At 35.3% G+C, this 19766-nt stretch overlaps 1 protein-coding gene across 3 annotated transcripts in view; it reads left to right on the forward strand.

Annotated features, from left to right (window-relative positions):
- Positions 1-19766, forward strand: part of CDK14 (cyclin dependent kinase 14) — a 595562-nt gene that overhangs the window by 287984 nt on the left and 287812 nt on the right. For all 3 annotated transcript variants that reach the window (XM_032642400.1, XM_032642402.1, XM_032642401.1), the window contains 2 exons: positions 3806-3868; positions 18861-18984. In XM_032642400.1, the coding sequence (XP_032498291.1) occupies positions 3806-3868; positions 18861-18984 (187 nt within the window). The remainder of the gene's footprint in view (positions 1-3805; positions 3869-18860; positions 18985-19766) is intronic.

The following is a 19766-nucleotide window of genomic DNA, read 5'->3' on the forward strand; positions in this document are numbered from 1 at the left end:
TTGAAGGGCTGTTCTCCACTCAGGCCTGTTTTGAAATTGTCATCATATCTATAATTTATCTTTGTAATTTCCTTTTATGTCTTTCTCTTTAAGGCTCATGGCTGTGTACTGTTAGTCATGCAGTTCTCAGGTCTACATATGATTGAAATTAACAGATTCTACTGTGTGAAAGTGCTTATGAGTAAGAAGTCTTTTCGATATTTTGTGGTCTTTCTGTATCCTGCCTTTTTACGAAGAGAGATCTGTCTCCTGCCTTCTAAATTGATCCAGCCACAGAGTAATGAAACCAACATGGAGAAACCTAAACTGTAAATGTGGCTCCTTTACAGAGAATGTTTATGTTTAGGGTGTTATGGTTTCAGATACGTTCTTCAGATTCCTTCCCCTTGAAACACTCCTGTACCTATGTAAATTCTCAAATAAATGCTACTTGATGGGTAATCAACAGTGAGGAAGGAGGAACTTGATTTTGAAAGAAATGTATGCAAGTGTGGGGACTGAACCTTAACAGCTCCTTTTTACTGTCACTCCTCTTCTTGGTCTGCAAATCTAGCCACACTTGATAGCTTCGTTTAAAACCACGCACTCCATGGAAGACTGATGAAGTATTCTTAGGGATTCAGGTATAAACCTGTCAGACACAAGTGCTTCTGAAGGCCTTCCCCTGAAGAACAGCAGCAGTGATAGAGTGAATAAGAGGGTGTAGGAAGATGAAGTGAGGCATAATGTAGTGAGGGCAAGAAGCGATGTTAGCCAAGAGCCAAGATAGAGATTGGAGGGGGAAGAGTTACTGGGTTTGATCTGTAGTCACCAGGCACCTAGTCTAAAGATACTCCTTTTAGTGTTAGAACAAGAAATAGTCAGAGATCAAGTCAGATGGACCTGAGATTATCTGTGTCTCATCGGTGGATAGTGATCTGTTGGTCATGTGCCATAGGGGCCTTCTGTTCAGAACTTGTATGTGTAGGATGACTTTAAAAAATGGAATGACAGAGAAGTACCTCCCAGCATTATTGTTAAGTTTAGTTCTGTATTTTGGGACCAGTGCAAATCATAAAGGTCACATAAGCCAATGAGTTGAACTAAGGAGAGAAGTTAAAAAGAAAGAAGAGATGTGATGAAATTTGTAATTTAGGCACATCTAATGCAGTTCCAGGCATAGTACTGTGTATTACAAAAGAGAGGGAAAAAAAACGGTTTTTAATGCAGGTAGAACAGAAGTTGGCTAGGGTATAAAAATAAGACCTTGTACTACCTCTTGTCTCTTCCTCCATTTGAGATTCTCCAGATTCTTGCCCTTTGAATTCTAATATGTCTAATATTTATATTGATATGCTGATTTTTTGCTTTTTTATTGATATTTACCAGTATAAATATCCTAAAACGTAAATAATGTAAATGTGTAATATATAATATGATATATTATTTCTTTATTTTCAGGTTTTCTGTTATTTTTTGTTGTGTATATTTAGCTTGTGTGAGTTTGATTTTGTTTTATAAACTGAAAATTTATATTTTTAATAGGAATTTTAACATGTGGCTATATGATTATTGTTATGATTGGATGTACTTTCTATTTACCACTTTATTTGTTGTGTGTGAAGCAATGAGCAAATTACAGTTCTTCCCCTCATGAGTCTTACTGTATAATGGGCAGTATCTTAAATACTACCTTATTTTTGTGTATCATGCTATTGATTAAAAACTGCTTTCTCATGTACTATTTTATTTATTTTTATTTATTTATTTAATATCTATGGAGTATAATTGCTTTACAATGTTGTGTTAGTTTCTGCTGTACAACAAACAAAGTGAATCAGCTATATGTATACATATATCCCCATATCCCCTCCCTCTTGAGCCTCCCTCCCACCGTCCCTATCCCAGCCCTCTAGGTCATCACAAAGCATCGATCTGATCTCCCTGTGCTATGCAGGAGCTTCCCACTAGCCATCCATTTTATATTTGGTAGTGTATATATGTCAGTGCTTCATGTACTATTTTATATGTTCTTCAGAAATCTCTAGGGAAGGTGTTAGCCTTAGTTGAAAGGACAGAGAGGTTAATTATATGGAGTTATAAAGTGGCAGTTTGGGATCCAGAAATCAGTCCTCAATTAATTAAATGCATGAAATAAAACTTTTATATAGTCAGGAAAAACTCCATGGAACCCATTATAATTATATTTTAGGCTCATTTTTAATGAGCTATACTATATGTAAAGCTGTTTCCACTTGTATTTATTTAGTTGTTCTTCTCTGTCACTGACTGGACCAGAGAGACAATAATTTCCAAATCAAATGTAGTTTCTGTCCTCATGGAACTTGACTTTCATTTGGAAGTTAAACACCTTGGGTGTGGTGCAAGATAAAGGCAATATTGTCTCAAAATATATCTAAGAGCATTTCTTCTGTCCCATCTTCTTTCCCTTTGTTCTTCCATTGGCTGACCCTTTTCATTCTCTGTTCAGGTCTTACTTAGAAGTAATGCTTTCTGGAGGCCTTTCTGAAATCTTTAGACCACAATAAGTTCCCCCCTGCTATGTCCTCAAACATTACCCAGTACTGTTCTTAATATACAACATACTCCACTGTAATTACTGACATGCCTGGTTTTTTCCACCAGCATCTATTTCATTGAATTCTATGCCCTTAGTGATTAGTGTAGTGCCTGGAAGATAATAAGTGCTCAAGAAATACGTGATGAATAATGAATGAATGCTAAATTCTGCTCTGTATCCTTGGGAGTTACCACCTGGCATGCAATAAAAACTCATAAAGGAATCTGAACTGTTGTCATCGTGGCTATAGCCATGGTACAGGTTCTTGAAAGTATCAAAAACTTATGATTCCTGAATAATTGAAGCCTGATAATGGGGCACGAATAATCATGATCACTGGCTTTTACAGAATGATTAAGTGTTTTAATGTCACAAATCTTACAGTATCCTCCAATAAGATTAGAAAAATTTATATAGCAACTCTACATGTTTTTTTCCAAGTTTTATGTAACTCATAATATAAACAGAGAAAGCATTAAAAAGAAAATATATAATTGTGTGCAAATTGAGCTTGGGATATTTGAAGGAATAACTGCATAAGTTGCTATCTAGGGATATTCCTTTTAAGTTATATCTGGATGTATTTGTCTTAATTTATAATTTTGCAAGTATTTGTATTGATTTATAAAGTAAATCTTTATAAAGTTTTATAAAGTAAATATTTTCTCAAATATATTCAAGAGTTCTGAGAATCTGAAAATTATTTTTAATAAATATAGTTATGAAACACTCAAATAAATCCAATGATTAATTTTACTGTAATGATCTGTTTGTAGTATTTTCATCTCATATAACATAAATAATCATAACCTGCATTTCCACTTGGAAAATACAAGATAATTGAAATTGTAATTGGATTGGTTAATTGTGTGTGTGTATGTGCTTTAGTTTTTTTAAGTTAAGACATATATTTTTAGGTAGGGTTTTTTTTTTTTTCAGTTAAGAGATGTATGTTCAATGAGGAGAAAATTAGGCATTTAACAAAGTAAAAAATTGTGGATGTGAATTCCTTCTAATACACATACAGATATGTTTAATGTAAGACAGAGCCTAGAGGTAAAGATAATGATTTGATTGTGGTTAAAACGGGGCGGAGGGGCATGCAACTGCATACACTAAAAAATCCACCCACTTGTCTTATATTTGCTTTGTTCAGAATGTAATGATGACTTTGAAGTAAAAAAATATTGATTCACTGTGTTATAGCCAGAGGGATGTTAATACATTTTCCCCTTTTTCTTCTAGCATACTGATTTATGTCAGTACATGGACAAGCACCCTGGGGGGCTGCATCCAGATAATGTGAAGGTAGGAAAAGATCTTTTTAAGTCAAGGGTTAGCATTCTTCATGTGCATGTTTTGAGCAAAAATCTAATCTCTCTACTATAACTTAAAAAAATTGTGTAAAGAGAAGTAATATTGAAGTGAACCGTAGTCATTGCTATGCTTTGACATTGGAAGCCATGCTTTGACATTAAATATTTTCACTGTGGTATTATTATTTAGACCTTATCCTGTTTTTTTTTCTTCATGGAGAAACGTTTGCCAGTAGTGAGTAAAATCCACTGGAATCCTGTCATAACACTGTTTTCAGAAGAGGGGAATCTCCAGTAGCTCTAGCTTGGAGCTCCATATTGCAGTACCAGTTGGTTTCAAGATAAAGTATTATTATGATCCAAAACAGTGTTATGGTGAATTCATGGTGCATATATTTCACTTGTTTGTACAAACAGATAAAAGTGGTTTTTCCTACTGCTTTTTTTTCATTTCTTTTACCAGAAATTGGATTACTGTGTATAAAAAGAACTAAGTTTTTTTAAGATTTGACCTAGCAACCATCTTGGGAAATTGTCCCAAAATTTCAAGCTTAAGATACCAAAGTTTATCTGAAGGCTAAACTTATAAATGTATTTGAAGTAAAATTATTTGTCTCCATTTCGTCCCATTCATTATCTGCACCTTTCTTGCAATGTGGTATATTTTTTCTTCTGTACTTTTCCCTTTGCTAGGAGAGATATATTTGCACGTATGGTATTACATGTGTTTATTTCTTTTTGCTTTATAAAAATAATATATATATATTGTATAAGTTTTTTTTCCTCTTAGAATATGTCATAGATATCCTTTAAAATCAATACATGACTATGTAGTTCAGTCTTTCTAATAACTGCATATTATTCCATAGTATGAATAAACCGTAATTTGCAACTGTTCTTTATTCATAGATCTTGAGGTTGTTTCCAAAATGTTCCTATTAAAAATGATTCTAGAGTAGATATTAGTATAAAACCTTTATACTCATTTCTTTTGAATATCTAGTTAATGGGTTTTCTTTATTAATTAGAGATGTGATGTCAGTTTTAATGAATTTAACTGGAACCTTTGCCCACAAGGTTGTAAATTACAGAAAGACTGTTTTTCTCTACATTCCCTAGGATTGACTAACCAGTCATTTAGATTTTTGCCATTCTGATGAGTAAAAAATGAAATATTTTTTATGTTGACATTTTCTTGACTGCTAGTGACATTGAGCATCTTTTCATGTCTCTTGACCACTTGTAATTCCGCTATTACAAGTTACCTGTTCTTATATGTTCATTTTTCTATTGGATTGGTTCTTTTCCTTAATGAATTATAGGTGCTTTTTAATATGAAATTAATAATGAGGGTTTTTATGGTGGTCATCTATGTTGTACAGTTTTAAAATGTAGGAACTTGTAGGAAATCTGACAAAACATTGTTTTTAAAATAAGTAATAGAGTCAATATGGTACTTACAGTATTTGTTGATTTTTTCATATATCTCCTTTTTTGTTGTTGTGATTTTTTTGTTTCGTTTAGATTTCTTTTAAATTGTTTGACTATTCACTTTTCTTAAAAATCTGTATCCATTGACATAGGTAGTTTTTTTAGTGGTTAGATTGGGCAAGAAATTTTAACAGATGAAGAGATTTGTTTTTTAATCTTGTTCATGTTCAAATTTAACTTTAAACATTAGTATTATAATTAATACATAATTCTTTTTTTAACATTAAAACATCTCAAATTGTCTCATTTATACATTTAATGTTCTCTTCTTAGGGTTGATTGGGTTCACAATCAACAGTACAGTACATCCTTACTCCTGTTTCTCACTTTATTTTTATTTATTTTTTAAATTAATTTTTATTGGAGTATAGTTGCTTTACAATGTTGTGTTTCTATTGTACAGCAAAATACGTCAGCTATACATATATATATATATCCCCTTTTTTTTTGGATTTCCTTCCCATTTAGGTCACCACAGTGCATTAAGTAGAGTTCCCTGTGCTATACAGTATGTTCTCATTAGTTGTCCATTTTATACATAGTATCAATAGTGTATATGTGTCAACCCCAATCTCCGAATTCCTTCCCCCCTCCCCACCCCCTTTTCCCACTTTAGCCTGGGGAATCTGTAGAGAGTCCAGCTAGTGGAAGCCCCGGGCCTACCAGCCTCAGTGGAAATCAGAGGCTACTCTGAGCTAAATTTGATATCCAGACTTCAAATTCAGTGACAGGATTAAGATTAAAGAGCTGGCCTGAGCCTTTTCAAAAAACCATGGCATCACTGGATTTCCATTATCCTTGTTTTGTCTTTTCACCAACACTGTGTGTCATTAGTTATGGGCAAGTTTGTTGGTGAAATAAAGAAAGAGAGCTCATTCCACAAAGCATTGCCAGTATCACTGGTGATTTTTGTAGCCTTTGTAAATTCTGCTTCATCCGTTACATTTTTTTTTTCCTTAATCTCTTAATGGTCATGGAAAGATTGAGCTTCTAGGTTACTGGTTTTCAGTTACTAGGCTGCACTCCTTGAAATTGTGTTTCAACAGCTGTTACCCAAGTTTTGCAAGCTTTTCTTTCACCCTACGATCATTCCTCGTACTTAAAATACTTAGTTTTTGCTACCTGTTTCAAGTTCAGGTTGTACTGGGGCATTAAACAAGGTTTATTACTGCAGGAGCTCGTACCTCCTAAGGTGTGGTGGAAATTCACTGGTGAATGAGATGTGCAGTTAGCATAAATAATGTCACAGAAATTAGATATGATGCCAACACTGAGTCTAGATATTAGTCATATGGAGCAGGAACTACTCTCACTCACAAATTGTTTCACATGGTTACAGATTGATACTCTACTACATTTTTGCCTCCAAAAGTGCATGATGTGATTTACCTCTTTTTATACCTTTCTGTATAACTGAAAGGCAGTGATAGGTGTTGGTATATAAGTTTCCATTTCCCCATAGCTATTGACATCTTGGCTTTTTGAGGTTTTGCCAAAATGTACTGGATTGTCTCAGTGCTTGGAATGTTTAAGGGTGCAAGAAACTTTGGTCATCATCAAAGAGGTCTTCAAACTAGGCTCCACAGCAGAGTCATCTGTAAAACTTTAATATATATATATATATGAGAGACAGGGCCTGGACTGTGGTGCTTCAGAAAACAGGTATCAGACCCACGCCTCAAGGTAGAAAGTTGTAAGCGTCTTTCTGGAGAATCTGATCAGTCCAAGAGAACAGACCTAAAGAATCTAGGTGATTCTACAATGAAGACCCCAATTGACAAATAAGTAACTCAGAGGAAGCAAAGTTGCTTGCATTGATTACACAGAGAAAGAAAGAAAGAAAACTTCAAAAAAATTATCAATAATATTCTCCAAGAGGTAAAAGAAAATACTACATCTATAAAACACAGGGCTATGTTATTTTTAAAAAGGAGAAATTAGTGGACATGAAGTAGCTTTGGAAATTCAAAATATGATGACAGAAATTAAAAACAACAGTAAAAACGGATGGAAGAAAAAGTTGGAGAAGTTGACCAGAAAATAGAGCATAAAATACAAATCTGAAACATGAGAAAGAAGGTATCAGAAAATTTGGAGTCCAGTCCAGGGGATCAACCATCTGAATGACTGGAGAAAATAAGAGGGAGTCATTAAAGCAATAAACATTAAACTATACTTTTTCCAGATGTGAAGGATGTGAACTTCAAGATTAAGAGGGTCCATTAAATGCCCAGAACATTTAATGATAATAGATGAATGATAACATTTATTGTTGCAAATTTTCAGAACACTGATTTCAAAGAAAGATCCTACCGAAAGGGAACAGGTTTACTACTAAAGATCAAGAATTACGGTGATGTTAAACTTCAACAGCAGCGCTGGAATGGAGATGGAAGTGGGACAACAACTTGAAAATTCCAATGTAAAATTGTTTCCAATCTACAATTCTATACAAACTATCAATGAAGTGTGAGAATAGGATAATTATTTTCAGGTGTTCAAGGAGTCGAAAAGTTTGCATACCTTGCATCCTTTCTCAGGAAGCTACTTGAAGATGTACTGCACTATAACTCAGGGAATAAACCAAAGCAGAAAAGGAAAGGAAACCAGGTAGTAGAGGCTACCACAAAAGAGAGATGGATATCCTCAAGACAATGATGAAAAGAATCCCAGGGTAACAACTGTGCATCGAGCTGAAAGGGTAACCAGTCAGTCTGATTGGTGCAGGTCAGAAGTCTCCAGGAGAGATTTCTAAGAAGATGAAAGGGTTAGATAGAATACCAAATGTGTTTGAGCAGATTTATAAGATGGAAGAAGAATTTGGTGTTGAATTAGTGATAACCACAAAGAAAATTCAACAAAGGCAAGCAAACCAACCAACAAAAGAACTAGATAGTTACTAACACCAGAAAAACAATTATTGTGCAGGGGAAGAAAGTAGTCATATAAAACTTAATGGCTCAGCTGTAAATAACATTTACATGATTATAATACAGTACAATATTGCGATCAATATGTAATATTATAAAATGTAATATGTAATCAATATTACATGTTGATGTAGTTAGAAAAACACTTCTTTAAGTGATTCTGCTATAGCCAGGCTCATTCCAGGATTAGCATCCTAAAGCAGTCATCCATTTCAGCTGCCACATTTTATATAAAGACCAGAATCATTGAGATTAAGAACTTGTCAAAGAGCATTTTGATTCTTTGTCCAATGTTCTTTTCCTTACATTGCATGATTCGTATATTAAATTACAGTAATTAGCCTGTTTACCTGACTTTATATGTACTCATTCACATAGGTTTTTCATCATTTTCATGTTGAAGATAATAGTTATACCTTCTCTGAGGGTATGGGAAGTTAAAAAATAGAATGCATCTTGTTAATGCCTGTGTTTTGGCATCTGAATTGTAGTGCATGAAAGTAAACAGCCCTCATTACCATGTTGGTTTCCATGGGAGGCCACTCAGCTAATCATGCACTGGCTTTTCTTCACAGTTTTGTCTGCTTAGAGACAGTGCACTCCTCCAGGGTTACATTTAGGATCTGCACTGCAGGTGAAATTATTCTCAAAGAAGTCTGACTATGACACAGTGACAGATGTCTCATGGGTATTTCTGTGTGATGGATTAACATTTTTTTTCATGTGGTGATACTTCTTGTCACTTAAATCAATGAATGCAAAATGAAGAACATAAGAATAATATTTACTAAGTTAACTGTTCATAATGCTGTGCTAGATGCTGATTAAAAAAAAAAAACAACAGTTGAGCTAAAATAAGACCTTGTAATGGTTCTCTATAAATGTAAGATGTGAAAACCAGGTGAGATAAGCAATTATCTTTAAAAGAGCATGTTCTTGTAGTAACTCTGAAGCTCTGCATTTGGTTAAATAGTTCATAGATCATTAAAGGATAGGAATGTAATAAATACTGAATATTTATTATGGTGAACAGAAGGAAAACATAGCGATCAAGTCCTTTTGCTTCTAAATTTGACAGTTTTGACTTTTGGTTTCATCACTATGCAGCATGACAGTATATGGAAATATTTTAAACATTCATCTTGGATTATAAAAATGTACATATCTGTTTAGGTTTCATATATACTTGTTTATTGTGAAAAGGTGGGTTGCCACGCATCTGAGAATTGAGGCGATTGTTCTTTACTGTGAATCAGGTAGACTTGCAAGTGTTACAAAGGTGATGCATCACTGAAGAATGAGGGGGAAGAAAAGAACAATTGAAAGAGTACATAACTCATGATTTCATAGTAAAGCATAGGCCAGTCTATGGTAATTTTGAATTAAATCCCAGCAAAACATCTGTTAAAGTTTTATCTTTCGTGCTGTATATTCCTTGTAAGCACTGGAATAAACTCATAAGAAAAATTGTCAATGTTAACTAAATTGCTGTAATCACTTTGCTACTTTAATTGCCTACAAAAATGTGTCTGTTCTCAGTATGGCCTTCTGAAATAAATATTCACTATTAACTAATGGTCTGTATTATATCAGTTTTAGACAAATGGGTAATTTTAGCAGTTAATTACTTAAAGGACAATTTAAAGCCTGAATCGAAAGCCTGAGGACATTGGCCTTGTTGTAAATATTTATGATGATTAAAGGTATAACAATCAATTGTTAGAACATGATAATTGGTATGTAGGAAACTGGTTAGAATTTTGGGCAGAAGGTAGTTCATTTTTGCCCCCTTTACAAACCATTCACTATGAATTTTCTTGGGTTTTGACTGTCATAGCTGAGTTGAAGGCAGACTTGTATTGGAGTTCTTCATTTTATAATTCTCAGTGACTTACAGATTGATCAGTTTTTTAAAAAATGACCATAACAGTCTAAATTCCCTCTTTCATTCAGCTTTTCATGTGTTCTTTAAAAAGTGATAAGCATGAGAGACTGAAAATTAAGGTTCATTAAAGAAAAGAAAGATTAATTGATACTGTCTCCAGCTCATATCCAGAAATATAGGTGCTTGAATCTTATTACCATGATGACATTGGGTCTTCCTGTGTTTTTATGTAATTACCTTCATTGCTGTGTCACCTTAATGACTTTTCTAGAAGATTTTTTTGTAAAAACATTTGTCTTTTTTTTTTAAAGAACTGTAATCCAAAGTAAAGTAATTCTGAATTATCTGCCTTGTTCTCTGAAGTATCTGAAATTCTTTGGACATAAAGCTGAGTTTTATTTTTTATCTCAATATCTATATTAATTAAAAAGATATGAGGATTATTAAGGTTGAAAAATCGCTATTTTTCCAAGAGCAAGCAGGTGTATAACAGTCAGAATAATGTTATGCCAAATTAAGACTGTCTCATACAGATGGCACTGAGAATTGATTCCTGAATGAGACTTTCTAATGTTGAGATAGAAAATCCAGTAACACCTGATTTTCTCCATATTTTGCGTTAGAACTCTCATTTAGCTGGTAATGATTTCCTACTATGCATTACAGCGAATATTATAGAGCCTTTCATTATTCTGTATTTTGGGAAATACGGTTATTTCATGGAGCCATTCAGGAGTGTTTTAAAAATTTGACACCTAGTCTCAGTTTTCTTTTGAGCCTTTTCATCCTATTTTTGTTATAACAAAATGATTTTCCATATCTAGACAGCGAAGGATTAACAGTAAAAGAAAGTGAAATTCATGTGTCAATTCATATTGTGTTGGATGTTCAGAGAGGGTCTGAGTAGTGAATTTCTGGTTAAGATGTGGGGCGTGCGTTCCGTTGTTTAGAACATGTCTTTTGTATGCTTGGCATCATCTGCTGATGTGCTTGTTAATGATTTGAATCAGACAAAGGAATCAAGGCAGCTAACTGAACAGCCCACTCTTTCCTAGCGGTGCTTTAAAACCCAGATTGAAAAGAAATCACCCCAAAGATTGATGAAATACAGATAGTCGTTAGAAGTATGCCCTGTGGTATTTTATTTGTTAGATGGAATTACCCAGCTTGGTGGGGCAGGGGCGGTGGTATCCAGTGGAAATAGGACAGATACCCTCCTGGGTTTCAAGCTTCAAGCCATTCACCTTGCCTCTCTCCCGTTTAAGATGGATCTTGCACTCGACCCCTTTGTTTGCATGTTTTCCAAGACAAACATGAGGACCCAGGGGGGAAATTAGCTGAGTAACAGAGTATGTACACACTTCCAGGGATTTTTCTGAAAGTCCTAGACAAGTTCAGCCTTCATGTGAGTAGCCAGTACATTTCATAGATATTTTCTCATTAATATATAAATCCCTGTTACTTGAGATCTCTCTAAGAAGATGCAGAGAGAGAGAGAGAGGTTTATTGATCATACCTATCAAACTCAGAGTCTTTACTGCATTCCATATGAAACATATTTTTCTCTATTGTATAGCTTGCAGAAGTGATCTTTCTCTAAGACTCTTACACTCAAGATTCATCACCTTTGTCAGTTTTTCAGTCTGCATCTGTCTCTCTCAATTTAAAAGAAAAAGTTGCATTGGCCTTATCAACTGATATTAAGACAGTTCATGTTGATAGTGTTTAAGGTGTTGCTTTAGGCAATAAAACCATTTTAAATTCTATTTATTCCTTTTCATTGTGTGTAAAAAGAATGGCCTGTAGTTGGGGGAGTGTTGCATACATTCACAAATGAAGTTGAGCAAATATTTGTATTTCATGCTATTTCTTTTTGGTTCTAAAAAGTGCCTATCAGTAAGGTCAGTTGTATACTTAATATTATTATATTATTAGAATTCCTTGGAATAAGTGTTTCAGTTTTTCTCTTGGAAAATTATGTTGGGCAACTATTAAAGCCAGTAGCTTAAATTTGATCATCTTCTTTCTACTCAGCTAAGGAATATTTCTAATACTAATTTTAGGCTGCTGACCAAGTTTATTAAATGGAAGTTTCTCATCCTCAGCCCTCCCCATTTTCTTCATCATACATACAAACTCTAATAATTTGGAAATCTACTTAGTATTAGTATACTAAGTATTATAATATATTGTATATTATTATATAATATTACATATTATGATAATATATTAACATACTAAAGAAGCTAATGTGCTTCTTTCAAGGAACATGGCAAAACACAGATCTGTTTTACAATCCCCATTTGACTCCTTGTAAGTATCCCGGTTCTGGTTCCCATGGCTCCAGGCAACTTGCTCACTGTGGGCATCTCGGTGCCTAGAGCAACACCTTGTTGATATCCACCATTGTATTGAGGCAGGAGGAGAGGGCGGAATGGGAGGCCAACTTAAGGATCACAGAAAGCGTGCAAGAGCTTTTTCCCAAGAGTTTGCCCAAGTATTTGAAACTCTTATTCTTTGAGTTATTCCCTTCCAGAAAGTTATCATCTTTAAGAATAGAATATTAATGTATAAATAACACAGAGATTGAAAATTACATTTTTGTTACATTATTTAGAAATAATGGAACATGTTCCGTATCTAAGACTTATGAGGGAGTGGAATGAAGAAGCAGAAAGTTAAATGAAAGAACTCAAAAAGGGCAAAACGTGGCAAGACAAACTGTCCTTACTACTCAGATTTTCTAAGACCCATATCTGTCTGTAGTACAGGGCAAAAAAGGACACATCTACGACCCGATGCCCTGGCATGAATGTTTGTGTCTTACACTATCCCAGTAGCACACTTAATACTGTCAAGTGTGTCCAAAGTGACAAATAAATTATACCATAATGTTTTACTACCTGGGCTTTTATTTCTGTCCCCCTTATAGCTCCATATAACCTTCTTAGTATTCTTTTTAAAAAATTCAACACATAAAATTGCAATGATGTTTTATAAAATATAAACTATTTGGCAATGTATTATGTACATTGTATTACAAATTATGATTTGATATTTGCATTAGGTATTTGCAAATTTGAAACTCAACTAAATGGAATGAATCATTCTTTTGAAAGTTGAAGAAGACCTAGTATTGCAGTAAAATCATTATCTGATGCATATTTTAATATATTTTTACATTCACTAGATATTTTGAGGATTCAAATTTTCTAATTATTTTTCATTTCTAGAAAGTTTGATGCATGAGTAATTTAATGTTTGTGCATCCTGTGGAGTTTTAAATGGTATGGTGCTAAACATGGAGCATATTACTTGAAGCATGTATTAGCGATGTACAACTTTGGTTTATTTGCCAGTGTCACATTTTCTAGCCTTGGATTCACACAATGTGTAACTACTTTAATCAAATAGTATACATGGTTTTTGGGTAGCAGTATTTTAAATTGTGGGTGTCAGAGCAAGACAAAAATGGGAACTATCTCTACTACCTCTACTACACTTGCTGTGGGTCCCTTTTCCCAATTCATTTAGTTTCTCTGAGCCTTTATTTCTCTATCTGTGAAATAAAGATAATAGTATCTACCTAGCAGAAGTGTTGGAAGGATTAATTTACTAGTAAGTATTTAGTAAATGGCAGTTATTACAGCTGCTCAATTTGTAGAGTCCCTTCTATTTCTGTTATTCATAAAATGAAAGGATACAGTTTTACAGCATGAATGAATATTAAGGGCATCTGAGACAATCTCATTTTTAAGATGAAAAACCTAAGATACAAAGATTTAAACTTGGTCCCCAGGTGACAGAAAAGTAACTTAACTAACTCTCTTTGTAAGAATTGCTGCTGTGCCATAAGGCATAGGGTGCATTGCTAATCACTCTAATAAGCCCTAAGAGACCGTGGATATCCCTTGAAGATAGTTGACCCAAGCCTGGAAAATCTGCAAGATGTTCACTGTGCTTAGTCTCATATTAGATGGAACCACATTTATTAAATAATGCCTGGATTTCAGACCATTCATGGAATCTCATGACTGTAAGCATTGAGACAAAGAGCATCTGATCATACATCTTTAGACTTTGACGGGGGTGGAGGAGTATAAAATTTGTTGCTCACTGCAAGTGGCAATAATTCTTTTGAGTAACAAGTATATTAAGTCCAATGATGTGTGTGTGTGCTTTTTACCAACTTGCTCTAAATGTTTTGATAAAAAGCCTTATCTTCATATTCTTTACCTACTTAAAGTCTAAAGAGTTTCAGAAGGGAATAGAAGGAGTATTAAAGGATATTCCCAAGAAGTATATGCCATGGCCCTGAGAATATGAGCTGCTTTCTGCGGGAGATGGCAAGACAACGTGGCTATAGATAGATCTGCTGCTGGTAAAAGTGTCCCTGTTCATCGTATCGTTGCTATTTAAGTCATTTTCCCATGGGGATTCTTATTGCAAAAAGTGAACATATTCGAACTAGAGTATAACTCTTCAGGATCATACTGTAGGATTTGAAGATATCTCCTTTTATAAAGTGGAATAGAATATCCTGAGGGGACAAGGTATTCTTAGGAAGACCTTATGGCTACTACAGTAGAAAAATAAGAAGATAGAAATGAAAATATGTTAGTTTATCAGCTTCAGGACATAAAGCTGTCTTCTGCCATGTTATTTATTTTTAAGAGGATTTTAAGTAGCAAAAATAGACATTCAGGAATCATATGCTCATTACATAATATGCTAATTGAGGCTTACAAACTTGGGTTCACTTAATCAGAGCACTTTGATTATATTGGGTGTATAACTGTATTCATCCATGCGTTTAGTAAGCATCAACCTCATTTAAGATAATGAAGTGTAGTGGAAAGTTCACAAGTGCTGTGTGATGGTTGGATGACTTTAAGTTTCTCATGCTTTTAGAACTTTCGTTTTCTCATTTGTTTAAAAGAAAAGGAAAAATACAGGATTATAAAATATATGTAAAATTACTTAAAACAGCCTTTAAATGAGTGTAAGCCTTCAATTAGTATTACTCTCCCTTCCTTTTTTTTCAGTACCTGAGATTGCATTGATGTTCACCAAGTTTTATTAGCAAGTAGCAAAGCTGATTTTTACTCTTTCTCTGCATGTGGCCCCCTCTTTGGTGGTCCTTCTTGTTTTCATAGTATCCTCTGGTTTTCACAGAGATCAAACATAGCTTGTTATGTGGTGATTTATACAACAACCAAGTGAAGTGGCTTTCTGAAAAATTTACATGGGCAAGTTAGATACTTGCCTGTTTGCCAAAAGAAGAAATGCCCGAGACTTGCCTTTCTCAAAACACTCCCAAAGAATATTCCATGGGACATTCTGTTAAACTCAGTGCTAATTCCTTGTGGCCTTCCCACCCCTAGCTAGCAGTATATTTTCTGTTAAACACATTAAAATGTTATTTCTAAAACACCAAGTTTACTAATGGTTTCAGTGAAGTATACTGTTATCCCCTTGCCACCATTACTATTATGATGGTGCATTGATAATTTTACTGTTTCATATATTGTCTTCTTTTCATTTATTTAAAATTTTCTTCTTAATTTGTCTTCTTAGTGATCTGCTTGCTTGGTCTCCTCAATTTTTTCACTCAGAACAGCAAGAGGTTTGTCATATAATACATCACTTCATCTTGTGCATCTAGTGAATGCTTGTTTTCCTATTAAAATTTTATGTGTAATGAATTCTGTTTTCAGAGTGACAAGTTTCCTCCCTCCTCTGTGCCTTCAGTACACTCAGTTCACGTTGCTGTCACAGTGCAGACCTCTTTAGGTGGTAGTTATCTGTTTATGTGTCTGTCATACCCAGTGGGCTGTGAGTTCCTCGAGTCCAGGGACTACATCTTATATCCTGTTCATCTTTGCATCCCTCTTACATGACAGCACCTGGCACATGGTTGGCACTTAGTAAATCCTGAATGAATTTATTCTATGGGGATTTGTTCTGACTTTGTGCATTGATCAAAGATTTAAAAATTTGTTTGGGGCTCCAACTTAATGTTTGGGGTTCTACTTGTCTTGTTTGGGGCTTAGTTTGTCATGTATACAACTGTAGTTGGATGTGTGGTTGCATCCTTCTTATCACTGATTTTCTTAATCCTCTTTAATACGCTACCCTATTTGAATAGCTTCTGGATTAGCATGAGGATTATATATTTTCACTAATTGGTAGAGGTATTAAAAGAAGAGCCCTTTGGGACTGCTTGATCTACCCACTTCTACCCTTAGCTTCTAGAGACTCCCATTCCAGGCATCTGTTATTTCTGTAGCTACTTCATCCAGCTGTGGACCCAGGTTAGGAAGGTAGTTAAGGCACACAGTCTGAGGGAGATAGGGTAATACCATAACTGCAATAGACAGATGTAGCGGCTGCCCCAGGAGCACAGAGGAGGAACCCCTCACACAGACCTGTAGGGAGAGGGAAGGCCTAGGGTCAGGAAAGCCTCCAGGGAGGAGTGGTTTTTGAGGAGAGGTCTAAGAAACACATGGAGATTAGCAGGCAAAGGTGAGACAGCGCTTTTCTGTCAGAGAATAGGTAAGAACAAAGGTAAAGGGCTGAAGAGCAATATGCTCTGCGTATGGGCGTACGTGAGACTGCTTGGAGTCAGGGAATGTAGAGTGGTGATGCCTGGGCACCCAGCTGAAATCAGGGCTCAGCTCAGCAGCCTCGAAGGCCATGCTGTTAGATGCCCAGACTTTATCCTGTTAGTTGGAAGCAGCTTCTATATCAACACTCCCTACTTGTGTTCTGGCCAAGATTCCTATAGTGGAGTGGTTAAGGGCGTGGAGTTTGGAGTCAAACTTGTTGGGTTTGAGTCCTGGCTCTGCCACTTAAACTGATCCCAGTTTCCTCATCACTAATACAGATTTAATAGTGGTACCTTCACCACTAAAATTATTACAGAGATCAAATGAGTTCGTATTCTGTGATGCATAGAACGGCAGCTGGCACTTCGTGTCATTGCTTGTTCAACTAAGATGTGTTGCTGTGGTGAAATAGATAATCGCAGTCTGGTAAGTCTCTGCTAGCACCTTGCAGAATGCAAACTTTCTTTTCAAAATCAGTTTATTTTTGAAATTAAGTTTGTTATGTGGTCTGCCTTTGTGATTGATTGATTGATGAAAAGATTTTGAAAACACAAAGCGGCTTTATTTGCTCATCCTTTCTCCCTTCTAAACTGAAGGGATATGGATTTTCTTAGAAATTGTAAGCTTTCGGCTTCAGGATGCAGGGGGTATTAGAAGGGAGGAACGAGGCTGGAAGCTGCTGGTGATGGCGTTAAGTCTTTCCATCTGCTACACAGAAAGGATTGAAAAGAGGAGTCCAGGAGACATTTGCTTCCCGAGGTTCTTGAGCCAGTAATTTAATCCAGGCTAACACAGAACAGGTTTTTAGTTTCTGGTACTTAGATTCTGGAAATAATGATCCGAGGCCTTCACTGCTCCACAGCATATTATCACATACAGAGATTTTGAAATGAATTCATCTACTGTTATTTCAAGGTATCCACTCTCTAAAAAATTTACTTGGCTTTCAGAGCCCCTAGTTAGTTGGAAAATATTCCAGAAATGCTAGCTTCCAGGGCCCTCAAGGAGTTGCCAGTCTTTTCCGTTTGAAGATCCTGGAATCCTTATACTGCCCACACTTGGCATCTGATTCATTTAAAATTTCCCTGAAACTGCATTTTGTTACCAGCTGATTACATAGACTCCGGTATTGATGGCACCTAAAACCTTTTGTTTTTATTTTTGTTTTAGGAGATTGATTTTTAAAAACTATGTCAATTAGGATTATTTTGGCAAGTAAATTGTTTAAAGATAGTCTCTTTTTTATAAACATTTTTATAAATATTGGAAAGCCTAGTGACTCACATTTTTTGTTATCAAAATTGGGAACATTTGATAGGATCCAATATGAAACTAAACAGGGAAGGCCATCAGTCACTTCTTAAAATTATTTCTTATAAAACCATTGCTCTTGAATTCTTGATTTCTCTGTTTTCTGTTTCCTTTCCCTTTAGGATGGGTCTGTTCTGTAATTAGTGAAGGTACCTGTCTGTCTTTAGGCAACAGCCTAATCTCTATGGCCATATATGCAAAAGCAATATAATTACAATCCAGTAATAATTGGACCATGTGACTGTTTTTGTTTTAATTACTTGAAATCATCTTATCTTTCATTCCTTAAAGCATGTTAATGGGTGAATCCTTCGGTACCATGTTTATGTCATTTCTGTGGAATTGAATACATGCACATTTACATAAACTTAGTAAAAAATTCTGCTTCTTTTTATAATATTCTGGATAGATTTTTTTTCTCTGTCTCAGCATCAATTTAGACCTGAAGAAATAAAATATTATTTAAAAAATGATTCTTTACATTGTACTTAATTTATAGAACACAGATTGGATTATAGATCTTTCTGGCTGAGGAGGTATCACTCTGGGTTGACATAATAGGTTGTTAGAAATTTTCAGATTTACTTCTTAATGAATTAGGAATTTCCATACCCTTATGCAAATTCTGGTTAAATAGTTTGGTAGGAAATTTAGTGATGGTTACCCATTTTCACTAAACACAAGTACTTGGCAGACTGTATGTAGAAACTGGCATTTGTCTGTGTTCAGATTTTAACTTTTGTCTCCCTATTTTTTCAGTTGTTTTTATTTCAGTTGCTGCGAGGGCTGTCTTACATCCACCAGCGTTATATTTTGCACAGAGACCTGAAACCACAGAACCTTCTGATCAGTGACACGGGGGAGTTAAAGCTGGCAGATTTCGGTAGGAAAGCAGTTAATTACCAGTCTATTTTGTCACACTGTGAGAATGCCAGGCAGATGGTGGCACTGCATTTGTTTAGGTGCACTTCTTCTATCATTCCAGATCCTGGTAACATTTTTTCAGGAGTGAAAAAAAAAATTTTTTTATGATCAACATCATGCTTGGTAGATTTTTTAAAAATCCACATTGCTTGTTAAAGCATTAAATAATCATAAGCACAAATCAGATCTCATATTTTTCCAAAGGAAAAGTCAGTAAAATTTTGAATATAAAATACATTGAAAGAAATCTATTTTTTCCATTTTCTATTATGAAAATGTCAAGCACAGTCAAAAGTAGAAGGATACGATAAGGAGCCCCATTACCCATCACCCGGCTTCAACAACTACCAATATATTGTCAAACTTGAAGAAACCTGGATTTAAACCTTGGGACTGTTTCAGAGCATCACAAAATATATTCAGTAGTGTATGTTGTCCTGAGATTTTAATAATTTAAAAATCTAGGGGCGGGCTTCCCTGGTGGCGCAGCGGTTGAGAGTCCGCCTGCCGATGCAGGGGGCGCGGGTTCGTGCCCCGGTCCGGGAGGATCCCACGTGCCGCGGAGCGGCTGGGCCTGTGAGCCGTGGCCGCTGGGCCTGTGCGTCCGGAGCCTGTGCTCCGCGACGGGAGAGGCCACAGCAGTGAGAGGCCCGCGTACCGCAAAAAAACCCCAAAAAAAACAAAAACAAACAAACAAACAAAAAAAAATCTAGGGGCAGTGTTAACCTTTCTGAAAGTGAC

Source organism: Phocoena sinus, chromosome 9 (assembly GCF_008692025.1).
Source record: "Phocoena sinus isolate mPhoSin1 chromosome 9, mPhoSin1.pri, whole genome shotgun sequence".
Classification (NCBI taxonomy): Eukaryota; Metazoa; Chordata; class Mammalia; order Artiodactyla; family Phocoenidae; genus Phocoena; species Phocoena sinus.